The following is an 18,859-nucleotide window of genomic DNA, read 5'->3' on the forward strand; positions in this document are numbered from 1 at the left end:
CTAGTTGAATGAAGTTAATAACACTTCGAGTGAATTAATGCAACTCAACTCAGCACACTAACTTACCAATGAAGTTCCATCCCTCGAGTTTGTATAGCGTAAAAGCACCGGCTACTATATAACACAGCATAGCACCCAGACAAATGCTAATTGGCGCGAGAATAGTAACATTTGGTCTATCTCCGGACCCAAGACTCGACACTTCGTCCTTCGGGCTTGCCTTTATTTCAACTGAGCTCGGATACGTCGAGGCATTGGCTCGTACGTAAAATGGCTCCTGCAGTGCAAGCTGTTGCTGTTGCTGTTGATTCATTTCCTCCTGCTGTCTCTTCCTTCGCATTCGCCTCTCTTTCTCCTGGAGCAGTTTTTTTTTCAGATTAAAGGCACATGTTTAATTCCAGTTTTAGCAATTTCATTTAGAAACTCGGGGCATTCGCGGGAGTGAAGAGGAGATAAAACGATTATGAGGGTTGCTATTTTCCATGAGGGTACACCGCCGCCGAACCACTCGTAATTATTCATCTGAATTTCAAGAGATGAGAATCGTATTACAGTGTGTTAGCTCCGGGAAAAATGAGTGACTCTGTCGGACAGAAAGACTCGAATACCCAAAAAAAGAATACCTTGTTTTAAGATGTCAAAGGTCTTAAAATAAAAGTTTTGAAGGTTTCAATTTAAGACTTTTGGCACTTGCTTCGATAGTACATATATTAAGAAATTCAATGATTTCGTAAAATTTTTCCAATTGAAGATTTAAATTATAGAATTCTTCAACCAAACTAAATCTTCTATGAGAATGTACTATGATTTACGCGCTGTGTGCAAGCGCTATGTTAATGTTCCATTATTCAATTTTGAATACGAATAAATGAAATGAAATGCAACTGAGCCCTTTCAAAATCTCAATTTGAGATAACAACTCTCAAAATAACCCTTGATTTTTTTCATGAAATATTTTCTCTTTTCGAAAATGTTCATTTTACCTGCATCCGCCTCTCGTCGTAGCAACAATAGCCGCAGTTTGAACAGAGACAGCAGCACAATGCGCGTGTGAACACACCGCGAGCACAACGAGATAATAGTCCACCTGCACTCGACAGGTATACGAGAGTAAGAGGTATTCCAAGTGTCGCGTAGCCCATAGTTGCTATTTTCCCCCAAGTTGAACGAGGCGCTATGCTACCGTATCCTGAAACAAGAGGATTGAATGACATGTAATAATTCGGAAGAAATGATTGAATGCATCGAGTGAATTATCGTTAGCAATTAGAGATGTAAATAATCATCGCACGATATTTTTATTTCAACACCATTCGCGGACTATAATTGAAAAATCAATGACTTCAATTTAATTGTCGATTCGGCATAACAAGCGAGATATGGAGGTGGCTATTTGAAATGTGATAAGTTCGTACTATATAAAACCAAAATCATCATGAAGTCGCGCTCCAGTTTGGCCAGTGATTTTTTTTTATCAACATGCAAATGGATCGCCGATGAATGATGATTGCATCCACGATTTTCATTTGCATAGTACTCATCAGATCTGGTGTCATTGGATCGACAAATCCCGTCGTAAGTTGGTCTTTTTAATCTCGTGAAGAATCGTTGTGAACAGCTGAAGAGTTTTAAAATGTTTTAATCTTCCTTTATGGGACTTTTATGATTGCTTTTTCCATGCTCTCCTCAAATATCACAATGAAGCGGAGAAAGCTGGGGGTAATGGGGCAGGAAAGTGAACAGTCTTTATGACTGATTCACTGGAATGCCGACCCTTATTTTTTAGCATTTGAGAAAATTACATTTTTGTAGGAATGAGGCTCTTTCATTAAAACTAATAATTCGTTTTGCATTAATCATTTTAAGTGCTCCATCCTCGTTTCCTTTTTCAGACGAATTATGGGCACTCGGAGAGAGTAAAACGATTGGTAAGTCTTTTCTTCTACTTTTACAGGGTGAGTTTATTCGAGTTTCTCGAATGGTCAGGGGTTATTTTTCGTGAACGGACACTGTGAGGTCATGTTTTATACAATTTTTCAATTGGCTGTAACTGTTCAATTTCTTAGCATGAAAGAATACCATTTTGTGCACAGATCTTGCACAGCCAAATGAAATTTTTCTGAATATAATAACGGCAAAATTTCTTTTCAGGCATCAGATGAAGGAGAATCAAAATACTACACAATTCCCCCATCCAATTCATCTGAAGACGATGCAAGCATCGAAGAGCGATTTTTCTTGAAGAAACTTTTCAATCCAAATAAAAATCACAACGTGTTTTGGCGGCCAAGTGCTTTTCTTGGAGCGATATTTGGTCGTCGACCGTCCCATCATCATCCAATATCAAACCCTCAAACCGCACCGCCTGCAACAAAATCTCTAACTACAGCTGCACCTCCAACAACAACACCAACAACAACAACAACAATACCTTCAACAACGACAACAAAACCTACAACAACAACAAAACCTACAACAACAACAAAACCTACAACAACAACAAAACCTACAACAACAACAGAATCTGCAACAACAGTTAAACGAGTTGTAGTCGCTTCGGATGATGTACTAGAAAAGTTGGAGGCAGCAATAATCCTCCGCGAGAATGCAATAATCGTTATGGGCTATCTCCTTCAATTACCCCGTGGGCGATTAACGAGACATCAATACGCGTCACTCGAGATGATTTACAATGCACTGCGACAGAAAACCATCTACCTATACAACTTACTCCCAGTATTACAGAAAATGGAAGGGAAGAGTGGATCGATACAATTTGTCCTTCTGTTGAATGAACTATGGCGCAATCCGCCGCCGCATTTATCGTCAGCCATCAAATATTGGATAAAGCAGATTACCAATGACAACGTTGATTTCAATGTTCTCCTGCAATCTATGAAAGGCAGTTCAGATCTCTTGGCCGGAATCAGCAAAGAAGCGATACAGATATCGAGCATTCACCACCCAGAGGACGAGTTGGAACACTATGACGAAGGATCCAAAGTTACAGAAGAACAATTGGGAAAGGTTTATGTGAAAATCTTCCAACAACTATCTCTGGCAAATGCAAAACTTCCCCAATTACTGTTTGGAATAATCCTTTTGGACTTGCCCAACCCTGATGGAGATCCTATCTTCGAAGAGTACGTTAAGTATATCGCCGAAGAAGCGAAGCACCAGAGGATTCCTAATTGGAATTCTCACGGTTACAATCCAATGAGTGGAGATCCCTACATTCTACTTGGTAATTTGGTTCACAATATCTGCAAGGATGCAGAAGTTCCATCCAAGATGAAGAAAGTTTTGCTATACGTTTTGAATCATTTTGAATCATCAGGGGGTGAACATTTCGAGGACCCTATTACCACGCATCAGGACAATGACCTGAAATTAATTCTGGCGTCGGTAGCACCGTTGAACTTCGATGAGTCAATACACCAATTAGGATTAAAACTGCAATACGTTGTAACGGGTGACGACCGGTTTGATCACATTCTCGTTGACACCAACAGGTATATGTATCGTTACCCGAAAGACCAAATATTGGCGTATCTAGCAAAAGTGCAAACAAAATTAACCGACGGGGATGTGAAAATTGAGAGAATTGTGTCGGCATTGTTATCGAATTTAATTTTGATCAAAGGAATTTCGGCACCGGTGGAGCATTACATACCTCTGTGGACGGTGATCGATGTTATTGATGAACCAGGAGCTGACCCAAAAATTCGAGAAATAATTAATCACATCGCTCATGAGATGTATCAGAATGTGCCTTTGTGGAATGCGCTGCAACAAATCATCACTCTGGATAGAGACCAATGCGTTCATCCGAAAAAGTGTGTGCTCAATATGCTGGAGAAGTTGGAGAAAATTCTGGCGAGGGAAGAGGCGGACCCTCAGGTGATTGCCAGTGTTGAGTTGTTGATTAGTGCGGGTTATCAGGATTTGCAGAAAGAAGAGAATAGCAAACTCATCTGCGTTAACACAACATCTTCCACTGCTCATCTGCCGGAGAAAGAGGTACATACTGAAGAACCTCCTAGAGCTCCCAAGCTAGTAGTTACACACATCCTAGAACCGGTAACTAAGCCACCTGCAAAGGTGCAGGATTCACCAGCCCATGAAGAGCCATCTATCTTCGACCAAATTAACGATTTCCTTGCGAAGCATTCGACACCTCAATCAATGACACCTCAACCAACGACACCTCAACCAACGACACCTCAACCAACGACACCTCAACCAACGACACCTCCATCACCAAAACCACCAATGCACCCCCCGCCATCGCCCGTCGACCCTCCCATATCATCAAAGTTACCCCCGTCCATAGACCCCTCAAAATGCATCATCTTCGTGAAGCCCAAGAGTGGACCACCAGTTGTCCAAACCCTGCGATCTGGAGTTGATTCCCAGGTACCAGGGGCCATCATCCTACCTTCAGTCCTTCACTTGGAAGAGAAGCCCTCCAACAATACAACTATCCTAGATAAGTGTCACAAACAAATGAGGCGCCAAATTGTGAAGCCCTTGACAGCGATGTTCGGAAAACATTACGTTAGCATAATTTTGGGTAAGCACCACTGGTCTAGCCATTTTCCCACAAAGGTTTCTGTGGTGATTGAGGTACTGCGCAAGGCGTCTTGGAACAGTCAAGTGCAGACTCAGCCGACGTTGGTGAGGGACATCGAGGCGACATTAGAAGCTTTTGAGTTCGTGGCTCCGTATATTCTGTTGCCGCTGGTGGCTCACTTCATGGACTTCGACAAGCCCGTGACCTGGGTGACCTTCGGCAACAACACGGACGAGACGTTCCACGCAAATTCCAAGAAGGATATAATATATCTTGCTCGCAGTCCACCTGACAGCTATCAGAACGGTTCGCTGTCCACAATGCCTCTCGTAAATCCAAAATATTGGCTACAGCCAATTGGAGAAGGAGATCCTTTTCCAAGTCTTCTGCCGCAGCTACCAAGAAACTCCGTCTACGAAATAGCACTTCGTCCACTAGTGTCAGTGTTCCAAGCATCGATCATAACCACGCTGTTGGGCGATGATATCATCCCCTCTTGGTACCCAAACAAAGGAGCTCTATTCATTTGGACCCTCCACCGGCTGCGAGCATCGGATAAAATTAAATCCGATAAGGTTTTATTGGATCTCATCGAAAATTACTTGAGGATTATCCTACCTCCGAGTATATACGTTAGAGTACCCTCAGCTTTAATAACCGGGGGTATGCATGAGTCGAGTGGCCGTTGGACTGTTGATTTACTTGGGTTAATGAAAGCACTTCCAATACCCAACTCTAACGCTGAAACTAGTGTATGGAATGGTATGAGAGATTTTCTCTCCAAGATCAATTTACTTGATGAATTGGCTGTGCCTGTGCCACCCTTGAGAACACCTAAAGGCGAGCTTCTAACGACCATTATCAAGACTGCATTGAAATCTTCGGAAGTTGTTATCGATGATCGAATCAGGAAAGCCTTGGTCTATTACAAGGACAAGGTCCTTCACGATGGTGAGGGGGCTGTCAACGTAAGCTGGGTTTGGATCCAAAAATTCCTCTTGAGTACGAACGTGAATATTGGTCGGACCATCGCGGAAGTCATTCCGTATGACAACATCCCTCAAGATAAGAAAGGAGCGTATCAAGAGCTTGTTGCCAATCTCGTGAAAAATCCACATCTGCTTGAAGTCCACAACGAGCTACCCATTGGTAGAAGTGACTCCAAGGGGGCCTTTGTCCATGACTATCTCCTGTACTTGTTGAAACGACGTGACTTATCACCAGACGCTAGGAAAAGCATTGGGGAGCTGCTGCCGTATGTGATGCTGACCGGAGAAGGAGCGAGCGCTATGCCACCAGCTCGTGTTGAAGCTGTACATTGAAGCTATCATTTTCGATATAACTTCATGTGAATTGTCATTAATAAAATGTTAACTGTTTTGTCCAGTGTCCAATAATTTTTCATTCTTCTTCCATTCCTGGAAATTTATAGCATACGTGGATGAAGAAAATTGCAACTCCAATATTGATTTCAAATTATCGCTGTTATTGGCTCGTAATCGGTGTAAAATTGGCGTTTACGAGAAATTTGTTGTATACAAGTTACAAGTTTCCCATAAATATCGTGATAAGAAATGTTGGGTCTGCTTTAACGATAGCTACCAAGTATCAAGGATTGTTCTTGTTCCACTTATAGCTCGTATTTCAGAGTGAAATACCAGGAGTCAGTAGTGCGTAAACAAGCGTCTCGGGAGTAACAAATTTCAGAAGATATGGAGCTACAATGGCATGCTTTTCACATTCTATTGATGCTTTTTGCTGTCAAAGTAAGTGAGGAATTTTTCTCTTCTGCTCTGTTCCATGATATAACAGTTATATCATCCGTTACATCATTTATCACGGAAGATTTATGTCCTTCGGACACAGGAGAATGAATTTTTTGATTAAGTAAAGCGTGTTCGTTTCGCATTTCTACCGCGTTTTGAAATACGTCGGTGAAATTCCACTGAATGAACTAACTATTTCGTATTGTGCAATTCCCAACAATGTTTGAATGCCACTCGCACAGCTTTTGTTTGGAATTTTACCTCATTTCGTTCGTATCGCTCTCCGGTATTCCTCAAGTGGATTCCAACTTTTTTTATAATTCGCCCACCGCGATGTGTCTTTGGTCCTTTTTATCGGGAGTTTCATGTTGAAAATTGTTTTTAATTCGCCTCACAGCGGAGTGAGTCCTGATTACTGTGAAAAGTTTCTCACCGCGCACGCGTCCCGCATATTTAACGATTTCTTCCGCTCGGGGTATCCAATTGTACGAATTATTTCTTCCAGCAGAATTTATTCGCGACAGAAGTATCGTCGATTCACAGCTTTGCAAAATCATTTCAGGTATTGTCTGATGCCGTCTTGCCACCGAAAACCTCATTCTTCGGTCTCGAAGGGGACACCAACCTCGGTCACAGCGGATACGTCCGTATTTCCACTGACGAAACGACCCCAGTCTTCGAATTATCGAGCTGTCAAAGTCTAGACATCAACGAGTCAACATGTCATTTTGCCCACAATCTCCCGAAAACTGAGAGCAATCTCATGGTGATGCGGGCATGGGTCGCCGCGACAATTAGAGATAACATTCTTGGACTATTAGGGTACTTGTTGCATCAGCCTAACGACGATATCTTCCCGGAGGACACCTACTCCAGCCTGAGAATCGTCTACGAAGAGGTTCGTAAGAATAACATCCGAACTATGGACATCCTCCCGCGATTGAAGGGCATCTCCAAAGCCAGTCCCACCGGCCAAATCATCGATCTCCTCAAGGTTCTCCAGCTCGTTCTGCCCCCATTCTGCAGATCTGCGATTGTCGAAATTGTCCAAGCATTCACTAAGAATAAAATCGCACTGAAGAGCATCCTTTCCCCTGAAACGGATGATAAAGGAGTCGACGTATTCGCTGACATCGGTCTGCAAATAATTCCATTTCTGCATTCAAAAAGTACCAGACGAACTTACGATAGATCTGTGCACGCCGAAATGGGAAAAGAATTTGCCGTCTTTTTCTCCGCGATTCAAGAAGGCGCAATCGTTCTTACTCAACCAGTGCTCGCAGCTCTAATGCTGAATATGAGATTCACCGAATTATCGCCCGAGGATAAAGAAGACTTTCGCTACTTGACGGATGTTTTACGCGACAGTAAAATTCCAGATTGGTCTCCGGGTACCATTGGTGCCGTCAACGTGAAATCTCCTTACGCATTAGTCGAAATGATGATGAAAGCCATCGCGAATCGTCCACAGCTCGATCCAACCGTGAAAGATATTGCTGAAAGACTCCAAAATCGGCTGAGAAAAGTATCAAAATCCCATCGCTCAAGGCTCATGGATCCCTTCTTCGATAAATCTGAATTAAACATTCCACTCTTACTGGATGCTCTGGAGGAGGAGGCGAAGATTCCAGAGGTGAAAACTTTTAAACAGATGATTAACGATCGCAACTTGAGCCTGTCTTACGCGCTCAAGGGTTTCGTCCGGTACTTTTATCCCACCCCGCGAGACTTAGTTCTCGGTTTTATGAGGAGGGTTCAGGATCGAGTGCCCATGAATAACGAAACGTCAAGCATAGTTGCGAACATCGTATCGACATTCCATGCGCCGATCGGCAACACCTCCAGTGAGGCAGGTGGTGAGCATAATGCGACCAAGACCAAACGAAGCATCAGTCAAAGCAACCACTGCGATCTCTGGATTCCACCCCACCTGAATGGGAACTCCCTGGGATACGCTGACAGGCAGTGCATCCACGGCAAGAACTGCTTCAGCAACCTGTTCGCAAAAATAGCAAGCTCATACCGAAGCATCGAGCTTAAGGGAAAGATACTCTGTCCAGAGGAGCCTCCGAAGATGTCATTGTCCGCTTGGGTAGAAAGCCTGAACACGCCTGCTATCAACCCCAACATAACGTCCCTCCTCGAGAACGTCAGCACCATATTAACAATCTTCGTTAAAGACAATGAGATCAGAACCATCATCGATGACATTATGAATCAGCCCCCATCACCCGAGGCAAAGCAACCACTAAACCATCCTGCACATGGAAATCATATTCTGTTGAAAGATTCAATAAAGTCGGAGGGTATTACAGACGACGCAGCAAACTCCCCTCAGACATCGATCGGAAACAAGAAGGACTTACTTTCCCGGATTCTGAAAGGCATGTTAAGTATCAAGAAAGTCAGAGCCCGGAGATTTGTGTACTACGAAGTCATAAGGGTGTATTGTATATTGATTCATGGCTCCGTCGAGCCCATGACGCAATCCTTTTTGGACAAGCTTCGTCTGGACGATTCGCCGTTGAGCAATATCACAGAATTTTTCGCTGAGAATGTCAGTGCGTCTCTGAAAAGAATCATCAGTAACTTGACGGCTGATGAGAGCGACTCGTCCTTCAATCTGCGGGACTACAGGACAAATCGTCTGTACCTAACTGATCTCCTGAAGAGGATTCTGCTCCTGGAGACTGTCAAGCAGGACAGCGAAGTCTTCAACGAAGTTGTGCAGCTGCTGAGACCCATCCAAGATCTTCGGATAGAGTTTCCTCCCCTCATGGGGATGCCGTACATAGATCTCGTGTGGTCTTTCTTGGAGACACCAGGGATACTTCAAAAATTGGGAGAGGACTTTGACATGGGGAGGTTCTGGACGAGAGGACGCTTGCTGCGAGGAATCCTCGAAAAGTCGTTAACGACTTTATTTGTCAGGCGTAATGAGAGCTTGTCAAAAGCGATTAAGAATCAGATACCGAGGGTTCTCTGCACTGAAGCGGGAGCGGAACCTGTGCGAGAAATCCTTGAGGGGATTACAACGGATCAAGTGAATGTATACAAAATTATTCAGTACGGCTTGGATAGACAGAAATTAACAGCCGATGTTCAAGAAGCCTATGCTAACATGTGGAACTGGTACGATGGTTCATTCGAGCCGTTGACACATGTGAAACTAATGAACATCAGTTTGTACAATACGAGATCTGATTTTCTCAGCGGTTTTCTTGGCAAAGTGGAGGAGAAAGTCGAGGAGGATTTCAGGGGTATGAGAGGTGACATCAAGTTAATGAGGTCTGCTATTCTGAAGACTGGAACTGGAGCGGAACCAGTTGACTATCTATGATTGACGTTGAGTCGTGAAGAATGTTATTAGAGGAGAAGGCAGCGGTGTATACTACTGAACTAGACTATTTTACATATGTATGGATAATAAATGCTACTTGAAAAGGTTTCCTGAAGTTGGTGGGGCTGAACTTTGGAGACTCGGTAATAGTTTCATCCATTCCCTCGGCTTTTCAACGTGAGCTTTCACGTGGGGGCGCAGGGGGAGGTCTCGGAAGATAATTCAAGAGGAACAAAATCACCGGAAGTCGATTCGCACCCCTAGGTGCTATCAAGGGGAACAACGGTACAAAATTGCTTGAAACGACGTGGGGAAAATGTCACGTTTCTGGGTTGTCTGAGAGGTGACATGTGTTGGGTGTTAGGGGGGTAGATCAGAGCTTTAGTGGTCAATAACTGGAGATTGGGAGAGGGAAGTTTGATCTTTTCTGCGTTATTCTTAAGATGTTTAGGGCATTTGGATAGATAAACTGTTTAGATAGGGGATTGTTAGGGATTTTTGGCTGAAATCTCGGATTAATTTTTTGGTCATTTCTATCACGTGACATTTCAACTGAAATTTCAAAGAATTTTGTTATTGAAAATTCACCGTTTTAAGAAAAAATCAAATAAAATAATAAATTTTTGGTCAATTATTCAATGAAAACTGAAAAATCAGTAAACTTCTAGTAACTATATATCCTAGAATTTGTTATCGATTGAAATCGTTCATTACAAGGAATCAATTTCCCAAAGGCTGCTTTCCCTTTGCGCCACCCATCGGCATCAGTGCAGTATCAAATTTCGAAAATAAAAGTTTACAAATTCCTCGCAATTCCTGAAAAAAGCGGTTCACTTTGTATCCATTAGAGATGTTTTGCCTCCTGCAAGCAGGCAAACACTTTCGACAGAAACGGTAATGTATTGAATTAAATCCAAATGGCAACGGAGGGTTTGAAATTTATCAGTAATCTGACTCGTTCGTTCATTTAATTCAAACGGTTCTCTTTTTTCCCTCGTTATCCAACTTGCTGATTAGAGTGACGTGCGTGTATGGTTTAATTCATTTACATTCGTCTCTGCTTCTACCGTTCTGTTTGCCAACTCTCGCGCTCAACTAATCCGTTTTATTCCAATCTGCCGATTCGAGGAGTGAGAGAAAAAAAGCGTTAACGCTTCACTGACATGAATAAAACACCGGGAAATCAGGAATGACGGGAAAAATAACAATGCAGCTAATCACGAATTCTGAGTTTATCATGAGATAGCAGAAATAATGGTATTAAGCTTAAGGTGAAGTTGGAAGGAAAATAGAAAAGGGGTGAAAAACAAAATAAGTCAACTGTACAGCGGTCACGAATGTCGGAAAAGACGGAGAGAGATTATTTATATCTGCGGGTCTACCCGTAATCTACTGCATTTCCGGGGGTCCAGGGCAAACTGTCCGGAAAACGAGGAAAAATTACTCTTGCGCAAAATAATAGGATACGTCGAGGCAATTCAAATCTTTTTTTTCTTTCTTTATATTCTTGCACACCACATGCATCACCCATGTGATATTGCGCATTCATTCTGATGCATGAGCAACACCGACATTTAGGTGGTTACAGTAATGAGGGTATAGTACGTTTATTGCAATAACAGAGCAATGTTAATAATTAACAATGTTGAAGGGAAAAGATTGAAAAGCTCGATTCGGTTTTTTGTATAAAACATATTCTATTGAGATATTTTTTTAGGATTTCCTCGGCTCAAATTTTCTTAGTTTTTTTCATTCTATTGATTTCTGTTGGAAAAAAACGCGGAATACACAAGCTACGGAATTTTTCAAGAGAATCGACGAAATGAAACAAAAATTTCTAGCGAATTCGCCAGATTTTGTTATAATTTTTTTCGTACGTGTGTGTGTACCCAGTTGAGATTTTTCCAGTGTTCTCGTGCACTAATTCAATTTCGCTGGAGGGTATGCCGTAATTACGGAATAGTCTTTATTTAAACGAGAAAAGTTTCATAAAAGAATGGGAAAAAAGTGAAATAACCAAACGGCGTAATTTCATTTCAAGAGAGAAGGAAAAAATAATAATACATTACGTGCCTTGCTTGGTTTATAAAGGAAATTTCTCCGATTCCGCTTATACGTGGATATCATTTTTTGCCCCCTTTTTTCATCTTCAGCTGAGAACTCCCATGGAGAATGTTCAGTCGTACGTGATTTATGACACGAACATATTTCATTTCTCCCGTGACAATATTTTTATATCCGGGTGCACCTTCACTCCTCCCCCGGCACAATGTTATCCATTCTACAGTCCTCGATGGCATAATCAATATAGACAGTGAACTATTTTTCATGGGATTAGCATCGGACTGAATCATCTCACACTGTACGTAAAACAAATTTGTGATGGATAAAGTCTGATGTATATGGGGGGTCGGACAGCGCTGCAAGGAGAATGAATGATCTTAAGTACGGAATATTTTTCGCGATATAAACGGACAGCCGTTGGCGTTCGTTACTATGATTTTGTTTTCATAACTTCAGAAGAGGAAACGAATAGAATTTTTAAAGATAATTCTAATAAAAATTGAGGAGAATTCTTAAAGAGTTCCAATAAAAATTCAATAAAATTTCTTATGATCTCCATATGACCCCCATAATCCTTATTCTGACCATTAATCTGGGCCGCACAACCCTCATTATGCCCCTCGTGACCCTTATTTTGACCCTTCATTTCTGACCCTTAAGTTTGGAATTTTATTTCGAGCACCAAATTTTCATCACCAGAAATCAATTTGGATTTTTACAATATAGGAAGATATTGAGACCCTTATTTTGACCCTTGTGAGCCTTAGCTTCTGGGTCACAAGCTTCTGACCCCCATGACCCTTATTTGGAGCCTTAATCTGACCTTTAAGATCCTTAATCTGACTCTCATTATAACCCTCGTGACCCTTATTTTGATCCTGATGACCCTTAGTTCTGCTCCTTGGTTTTTGACCCTTATGCCGTTATTTGGATCCTTACTCTGACCCTTGTGACCCTTAATCTTGCGACCTTTAATCTTGCAGACATGTGCTTGGTCTAACTCTCATACCCCTTATTATGACCTTTAATTTCGGGTACCAACCTTTTATCACCAGAAATTGATTTGGATTTTTATAATATAAAGAGATATTTCCTTTTGATACGGAACACCTAAACTCCAGCGCGTCTAGCGCACCTCATCCTCTACCGTGACAAAAATTTCCAAAAAGTGTACCGGAAATTTCCGCCAAAAATATTCACCAGTGTATTTTGACGTTTAATTAAGTCTCCCCGAATAATTTCCCCGCTCGACGATCTCAGATACCATCTCGAAGATGAGCCCGTATATTGTATCAGAGACAGGGTGATACCTTTATGCATATACAGTCGGAACTCCAAGGTTGAGCGCTGTCGGAGGATAGAGCGTGGAACGATGTGGAGTAGTGCGAGAAAGAGGAACAAGCTGCGCAGGAAGATATAAGAGACAGAGTAACTCGAGCATGTTGCTGGCTCTCGCAAACTCACCCAGTAATGGTGAGTCCGGAGGGTGCGGTACTGAAATTAATAACGCTCTCATGCCCGAATGCCGGCTGCATAATTAAAACAATATTACACCTGGTTATATTGACTCTAGTGCCTGTCGTCAAGGTGATGCCCTACAATTTTCATTCCGATGTACCTCCGATCCACTGGAGAACGCATTACTAATCCTTCCTGATGGCAATCCCTCAACGACAGAATCAAATTGTTTTTCCTCGCTCCTTTGATGCAGGAAGTGGATGAAGAAAACACGTACTGAGATGCATCTTCCAAGTGTGGATGGAATTGTTTGCCGGATACAGTGGTGCAAAATGAATGAAGACAGCTTGGGCCGAGAGAGGGGACAACGGAAGTGCCAACACCACGGAGATGTTACACCGTCATCTGATGTATGAGGTACATATACAGCTCGCCAACGACTGCGTCAAGGAATATGTGTCGACGTAACATATATCCTTGAAACAGGAAACTCAACGGTGAAAAAAGGGTCGAGACGCTTCTTGTTTCAGTGGTATGTCGGATGTTGCGGTGGAAGGTGAACAATCGGGATCGACATGTATGGAAAAATTTTATAGGATGACCTAGTGGGTTGTCTACACTCTAAAAAAAAAATTAAATTTCATCCACAGTTGATTACCAAGTTTTAGGACAGTGAAACTGAATGCGATTTAGGGGAAAATAACATGAAATTTCAGGTTTCACTGAAAATTCAGTAAAATTCCAGAATTTTAGGAGGATGATGACGAGAATTCATTGATTTATTTGAATTTGCAATCTCATATGAATAGTCAGTGTCAAGTTCAAGAATATATTCACCAGAATTTTCTGGTTTTCTATTTATTTTCAGAGAAAAATGGAATGGAAATTCACAGTCCTGTTCGATTTTTCCACGAAAGTCTGAATTTTCAATGACAAGAATTCCTGAAATTTCAGTAGAATTACAACACGATGAAAGTTTCCGGAATTCGTCACGGAAATTCAGACAACAATTTTTAACAGTCCAAGACATTTTATTTAATTCCTATGGGAACTCTATGAGAATTTTATTGAATTACTCAATTTGTCCTGTGATAAATCTTAAATTCTGGAGTGGAAATATTTTAAGAATTCAGTAAAAAATGATTTGGATTTCTTCAACGATGTTTCCACCGTAGGAAATTGAAAATTACTGTTGAAATGACTTGCTGTTATCAAATATTCACATAATAAAGAAAGAAAAAAAATTGTTCGAGACAATTGACGAGAATTCATTGATTTATTTGAATTTGCAATCTTATATGAATAGTCAGTGTCACGTTCAAGAATATATGTGTACGTCCACGTGAAAAGGGCCCACTTTGTCGTATCTAGTTTCCGAGATATTCACGTTTTTCTCTCCACATCTCCCATTTAAACCAATGTTAAATTGTTTTTTTGATCGTCTATACTGACGTCAGTTTTCATTCTATCGGGTTGATTTTGGACTCAAAATGTGAGAAATCTGATCAAGATTATCGGAACATACATAACTCCAATACCGTCAAAGTGGGCCCTTTTCATGTGGATGCCCACATATTCACCAGAATTTTCTGGTTTTCTATTTATTTTCAGAGAAAAATGGAACGGAAATTCACAGTTCTGTTCGATTTTTCCACGAAATTCTGAATTTTCAATGACAAGAATTCCTGAAATTTCAGTAGAATTACAACACGATGAAAATTTCCGGAATTCGTCACGGAAATTCAGACAACAATTTTTAACAGTCCAAGACATTTTATTTAATTCCTATTGGAACTCTATGAGAATTTTATTGAATAACTCAATTTGTCCTGTGATAAATCTTAAATTCAGGAGTGGAAATATTTTAAGAATTCAGTAAAAAATGATTTGGATTTCTTCAACGATGTTTCCACCGTAGGAAAATGAAAATTACTGTTGAAATGACTTGCTGTTATCAAATATTCGCATAATAAAGAAAGAAAAAAAATTGTTTGTCAGCCACTCCTGACAAATACGACGGTATAACCCGCTCCCCTATTCACCCAATTGACCAATGATAATCTCAAGGAAGCCACGTAGTACGTCGACACCCGGTGATACCGTTATTTCGTATATCCATGAAAAGCACAATGGGGCTAACCCATATTTGCGGCCAACACCACTCTGCCCTGGTGTGAATGCCTCACCTTCCGCTGTACAACGAAAGAGCATGTGTGCTGAAAGTGGTTGCAGGGATGGAATCATAAATCACGGGTATAAGGTCCCCATCTTGAGCACCAAAACATCGTTATCCCACGTATCCCTGCATACTTTACGAGTATGATCCTATGCAAAATGGTTATTGTTACTCCGATTCTCTCATCCCCCAATTTCCCCGAACTTCCCCCTTCGTCATCCGATGTGACTGAAAATTTTCCATAGTGCATCTACCATTCGGTTTGAGACGTGCGCGAAAAAGAAAGAAACTACTTTGTCATCCAGTGTATCTTCGATAGCAATTTGTACATGTAACATGTACGAGCATCGACGTCTCCTCGTCCCCCACCCCTTCCCCCACGCCCCGGACTCAACGAGATTCGCTGCTTTTTGGAGTTGAATTTTATAGTCGGAAAACCCCTCACGCGGAACGGATAGAACTGACATATTTTATATTGACGAGGATATGGAGATGCACATGTGCACTTTGGCTGTTGCATGTGACCTTAAAGTAACTTGTCAGGGGATACTCACTGAGTCACGTTACTGTTATAACCCCATCTTTCGGATGAAATGTGCGCTCTCAGTGAGGATAACGTCAGTTGAAATGTTGGAGTGGCGGTGGGTTGATATTTCAGTGCATAACTTTTTTCAGGAGAATGCCATTTGGCGTTGGTCGACACTGTGTCACTCGACGTTTTTCGCTGTTGGGTGGTAGTTTGCTTTTGGCCTAATTTTTGGGGTTGGTGTTTTCGATGGAAATGAAAATTTGATTGGATGTGAATTTAATGGAATTCAGTAGCGACGTGGTAAATCGGTATAAGTCGATTTTGACTATCGGCCAGTTCTCAATAAATATCTCGGAATCTGAGGGAAATAGCGAAAGTGTTGTCCTTTCCTTTTCTATAGAGTAAATTGAGAGCTACAAAAAAGGTTGTGACGAAAATTTTGCTATTTCTCTTAGATTTTTAGATATTCATTGAAAATTGGGCTATAGTCAAAATCGACTTATACCGGTTTACCACTTCACTACTGAATTTAATATTGTAGCCATCAATTAGTTAACATCACGCTTAAATTTTTCGAGTACGTCAGTATCACCACTTCAGATATTCAAATTTTTAACTATTTTATCAATCAATAATTGAGGTAGGAAGATGGATGCTATTTGTGAAATCGAAAATCCCCTTTCAAGAAATTTGAATTATTGACTCAGTAGTAAATTTACAGTTTCATATTAACAAATTTTAAATACATCATTCGCAAAAGTCAGATTATTAATATTACATTATTTGAAAAATTGGATCAACCTAGTTTAAACCTTCATTAATGTAACGTTCAAATTCTTGTAATATTACAGAAATTTGAATTCTTGAATTCAAATTTCATTCCTGAATTCCTCTCCCAAGAAAATGATTCCTTGCGAAAAATTTGTTTTTCTCATTGTATTCGTGTTTCAAAAAACTTCTGAAAAAACTTTCGTTGATTTCCCAAAACCACAAAGCGCAAAGCCAATTCCAGCACCAAATTTGCATCACACAAAACACATCATCATGAATTTAATCACGTTCCACAACCCGAAATACTCCATATCTTGCATAATTTTTTCGGAAGAGTGAGATATGGCGTCGAGCAACGGGGTGTCACTCAACTTTTTTGCAATTAGATGATAGTCTGTTCTTGTTCCAATTTTCGTGTCCCTATTTTTTGTTTCGCCAGTAGTTGCTCGGGGCATTGTAGTGGCCGTTTAGTGCAAGCACCATCTGCATAATATCCTGCGGTAAATCAAGGGAAAGCCCGCGGGGGAGGGGCGCCGGAGGGGGGCAGCCTCTAGGTTTTCTCCCTGCACTTAACCATTCTCTGCCAGTATGATCCCCGAGATTTTATATCCCTCCCCGGACTCGCCGTAAACAGGCTCGTGCTCAGCCATGTAAAATATCGATATCAATTATACCGAGGTATCCATGATAAAATTCACCTCATTATTTTGGTACCCCCGTTGGACCTTAATTATCTGTGGCATTTATGCATCACTGAAAAACATGTTCACTCATTAATCTCGGTCGTAAATTACCGAGTGCTGTCAATTATTCTTCCACGGTGGAGTTTCGTAATGAGTGTTATTAAATTGTTATAATTAATTTGAGCACCAAATTTGGCCATTTGTCATTATTTTATTTCACGTTGTGATGTTGTGGAGGGGAGAGAGGAGTGGGGGCGTAGGGGTGAGGGGTTTATTTTATGAATCGACGCTGTGGGACGCCGAATTCTGCCGATAGTGGATGAATATGGTGGTGATTACCCCACGTGGAGATGGAAAAATCGTCTTATTTGGGACATTGATGAGATTGAAGAGAGAGAGAGGTGGAAAATTATTCATTTGGTCGACCTTGTCTTTGGAATATCGACGATACTAGTGGGGCAAAACGAATAAGTAGTTTCTGACCCTTGATTTGACCCTTGTGGAAGTTAACCTGGCGCTTATGACCCTTAAACTGGCCCTTATGACCCTTATTTTGACCTTGCGACCCGCCTTTAGACCTTATTCTGACCGTTGTGACCCTTAATCTAACCCTCATGACCCTTACTCGACCCGCATAACCTTTATTTTGACCCTCGTGAACCTTATTCTAACCCTCATGATTAGCCCCCATGACCCTTATTTTGACCCTTGTAACCCTCAATTTCTAATTTTTAAATTCGAGTACCAAATGGAGAAATAATGAGTAGGGAAACTACCAGGCCATCTACCCACAATAAAATAAGATCAACTATGAAAGAGCATGAAAAGCCCAAAGTCAGACGCAGAAGCTCCAAAAGACCGATAGGACCTGATCCCGCTGGCCACCCCCGGAAGCCCAGGTGTGCTGTACCCAGCTGTTTAAAGGGAGGACTCAGTTAGCAGTCTGAACCGCGGCAGATAAGACCCGGAAACACAATTGGATATGCGGGTTGACGATCCCTTTGCGAGGTTCAACGTCAACATCTCGGTTACGGAGCCCGCCACACGTGAGACACCACTTCTGCCGCGCTTGGCATCCCTCATCACCAAGTTGGCACAATGATAACACTACCAGTGACATTGTCATTGACTATGTTGACACAATCAATGTGGGATTTCGGGAAAGTGTCAGGGGCCTGGACGGATCGATTTGTCTTGACTTTCACGGTGACTTTTTCCACTTACTCCTGGGCATGTTATCATGAACGTGTCAGTATGCTTGCTACATGGGGGGTTAATCCACACGTACATCTACAGCCGGAAATTCAGTGGGACGACGAGAGGTGGTGTGACGATAGCCAGTCCTGAAAGCAAGCGATAACGTCGGCGGCTGTCATAGCTGTCGGAGAATGGACGAGGGGGTTCACACTGCGGCATCCTGTACAGTCTTGAAAAGGAAAAAATCGGTGGGAGTAAGCTTCGAACAAAGATGAGGAGGAAAATCGGGGGGGAGGGGGGGG

The 18,859-nt window shown here is 41.7% G+C and overlaps 3 protein-coding genes across 3 annotated transcripts in view; 2 read left to right on the top strand and 1 right to left on the bottom strand.

The window, feature by feature from the left end:
• The window catches only part of LOC107035662, a 53,261-nt gene that overhangs the window by 3,563 nt on the left and 30,839 nt on the right, over positions 1-18,859 (bottom strand). Inside the window, exons 3-4 of the mRNA XM_015253194.1 lie at positions 984-1,189; positions 67-355 (exon numbers count right to left, since the gene is read on the bottom strand). Of these exons, the coding sequence (XP_015108680.1) occupies positions 67-355; positions 984-1,189 (495 nt within the window). The remainder of the gene's footprint in view (positions 1-66; positions 356-983; positions 1,190-18,859) is intronic.
• LOC107035659 lies at positions 1,471-5,962 on the top strand. Its single transcript, XM_015253191.2, has 3 exons — positions 1,471-1,575; positions 1,893-1,928; positions 2,152-5,962. The coding sequence occupies exons 1-3, from the start codon at positions 1,501-1,503 to the stop codon at positions 5,893-5,895; spliced, it is 3,855 nt and encodes a 1,284-aa protein (XP_015108677.1). The 5' UTR covers positions 1,471-1,500; the 3' UTR covers positions 5,896-5,962.
• LOC107035660 lies at positions 6,286-9,739 on the top strand. Its single transcript, XM_015253192.1, has 2 exons — positions 6,286-6,339; positions 6,902-9,739. The coding sequence occupies exons 1-2, from the start codon at positions 6,286-6,288 to the stop codon at positions 9,677-9,679; spliced, it is 2,832 nt and encodes a 943-aa protein (XP_015108678.1). The 3' UTR covers positions 9,680-9,739.

This window comes from Diachasma alloeum, unplaced genomic scaffold (genome assembly GCF_001412515.2).
Source record: "Diachasma alloeum isolate Michigan unplaced genomic scaffold, Dall2.0 Dall_scaffold_00199, whole genome shotgun sequence".
NCBI classification, from domain to species: domain Eukaryota; kingdom Metazoa; phylum Arthropoda; class Insecta; order Hymenoptera; family Braconidae; genus Diachasma; species Diachasma alloeum.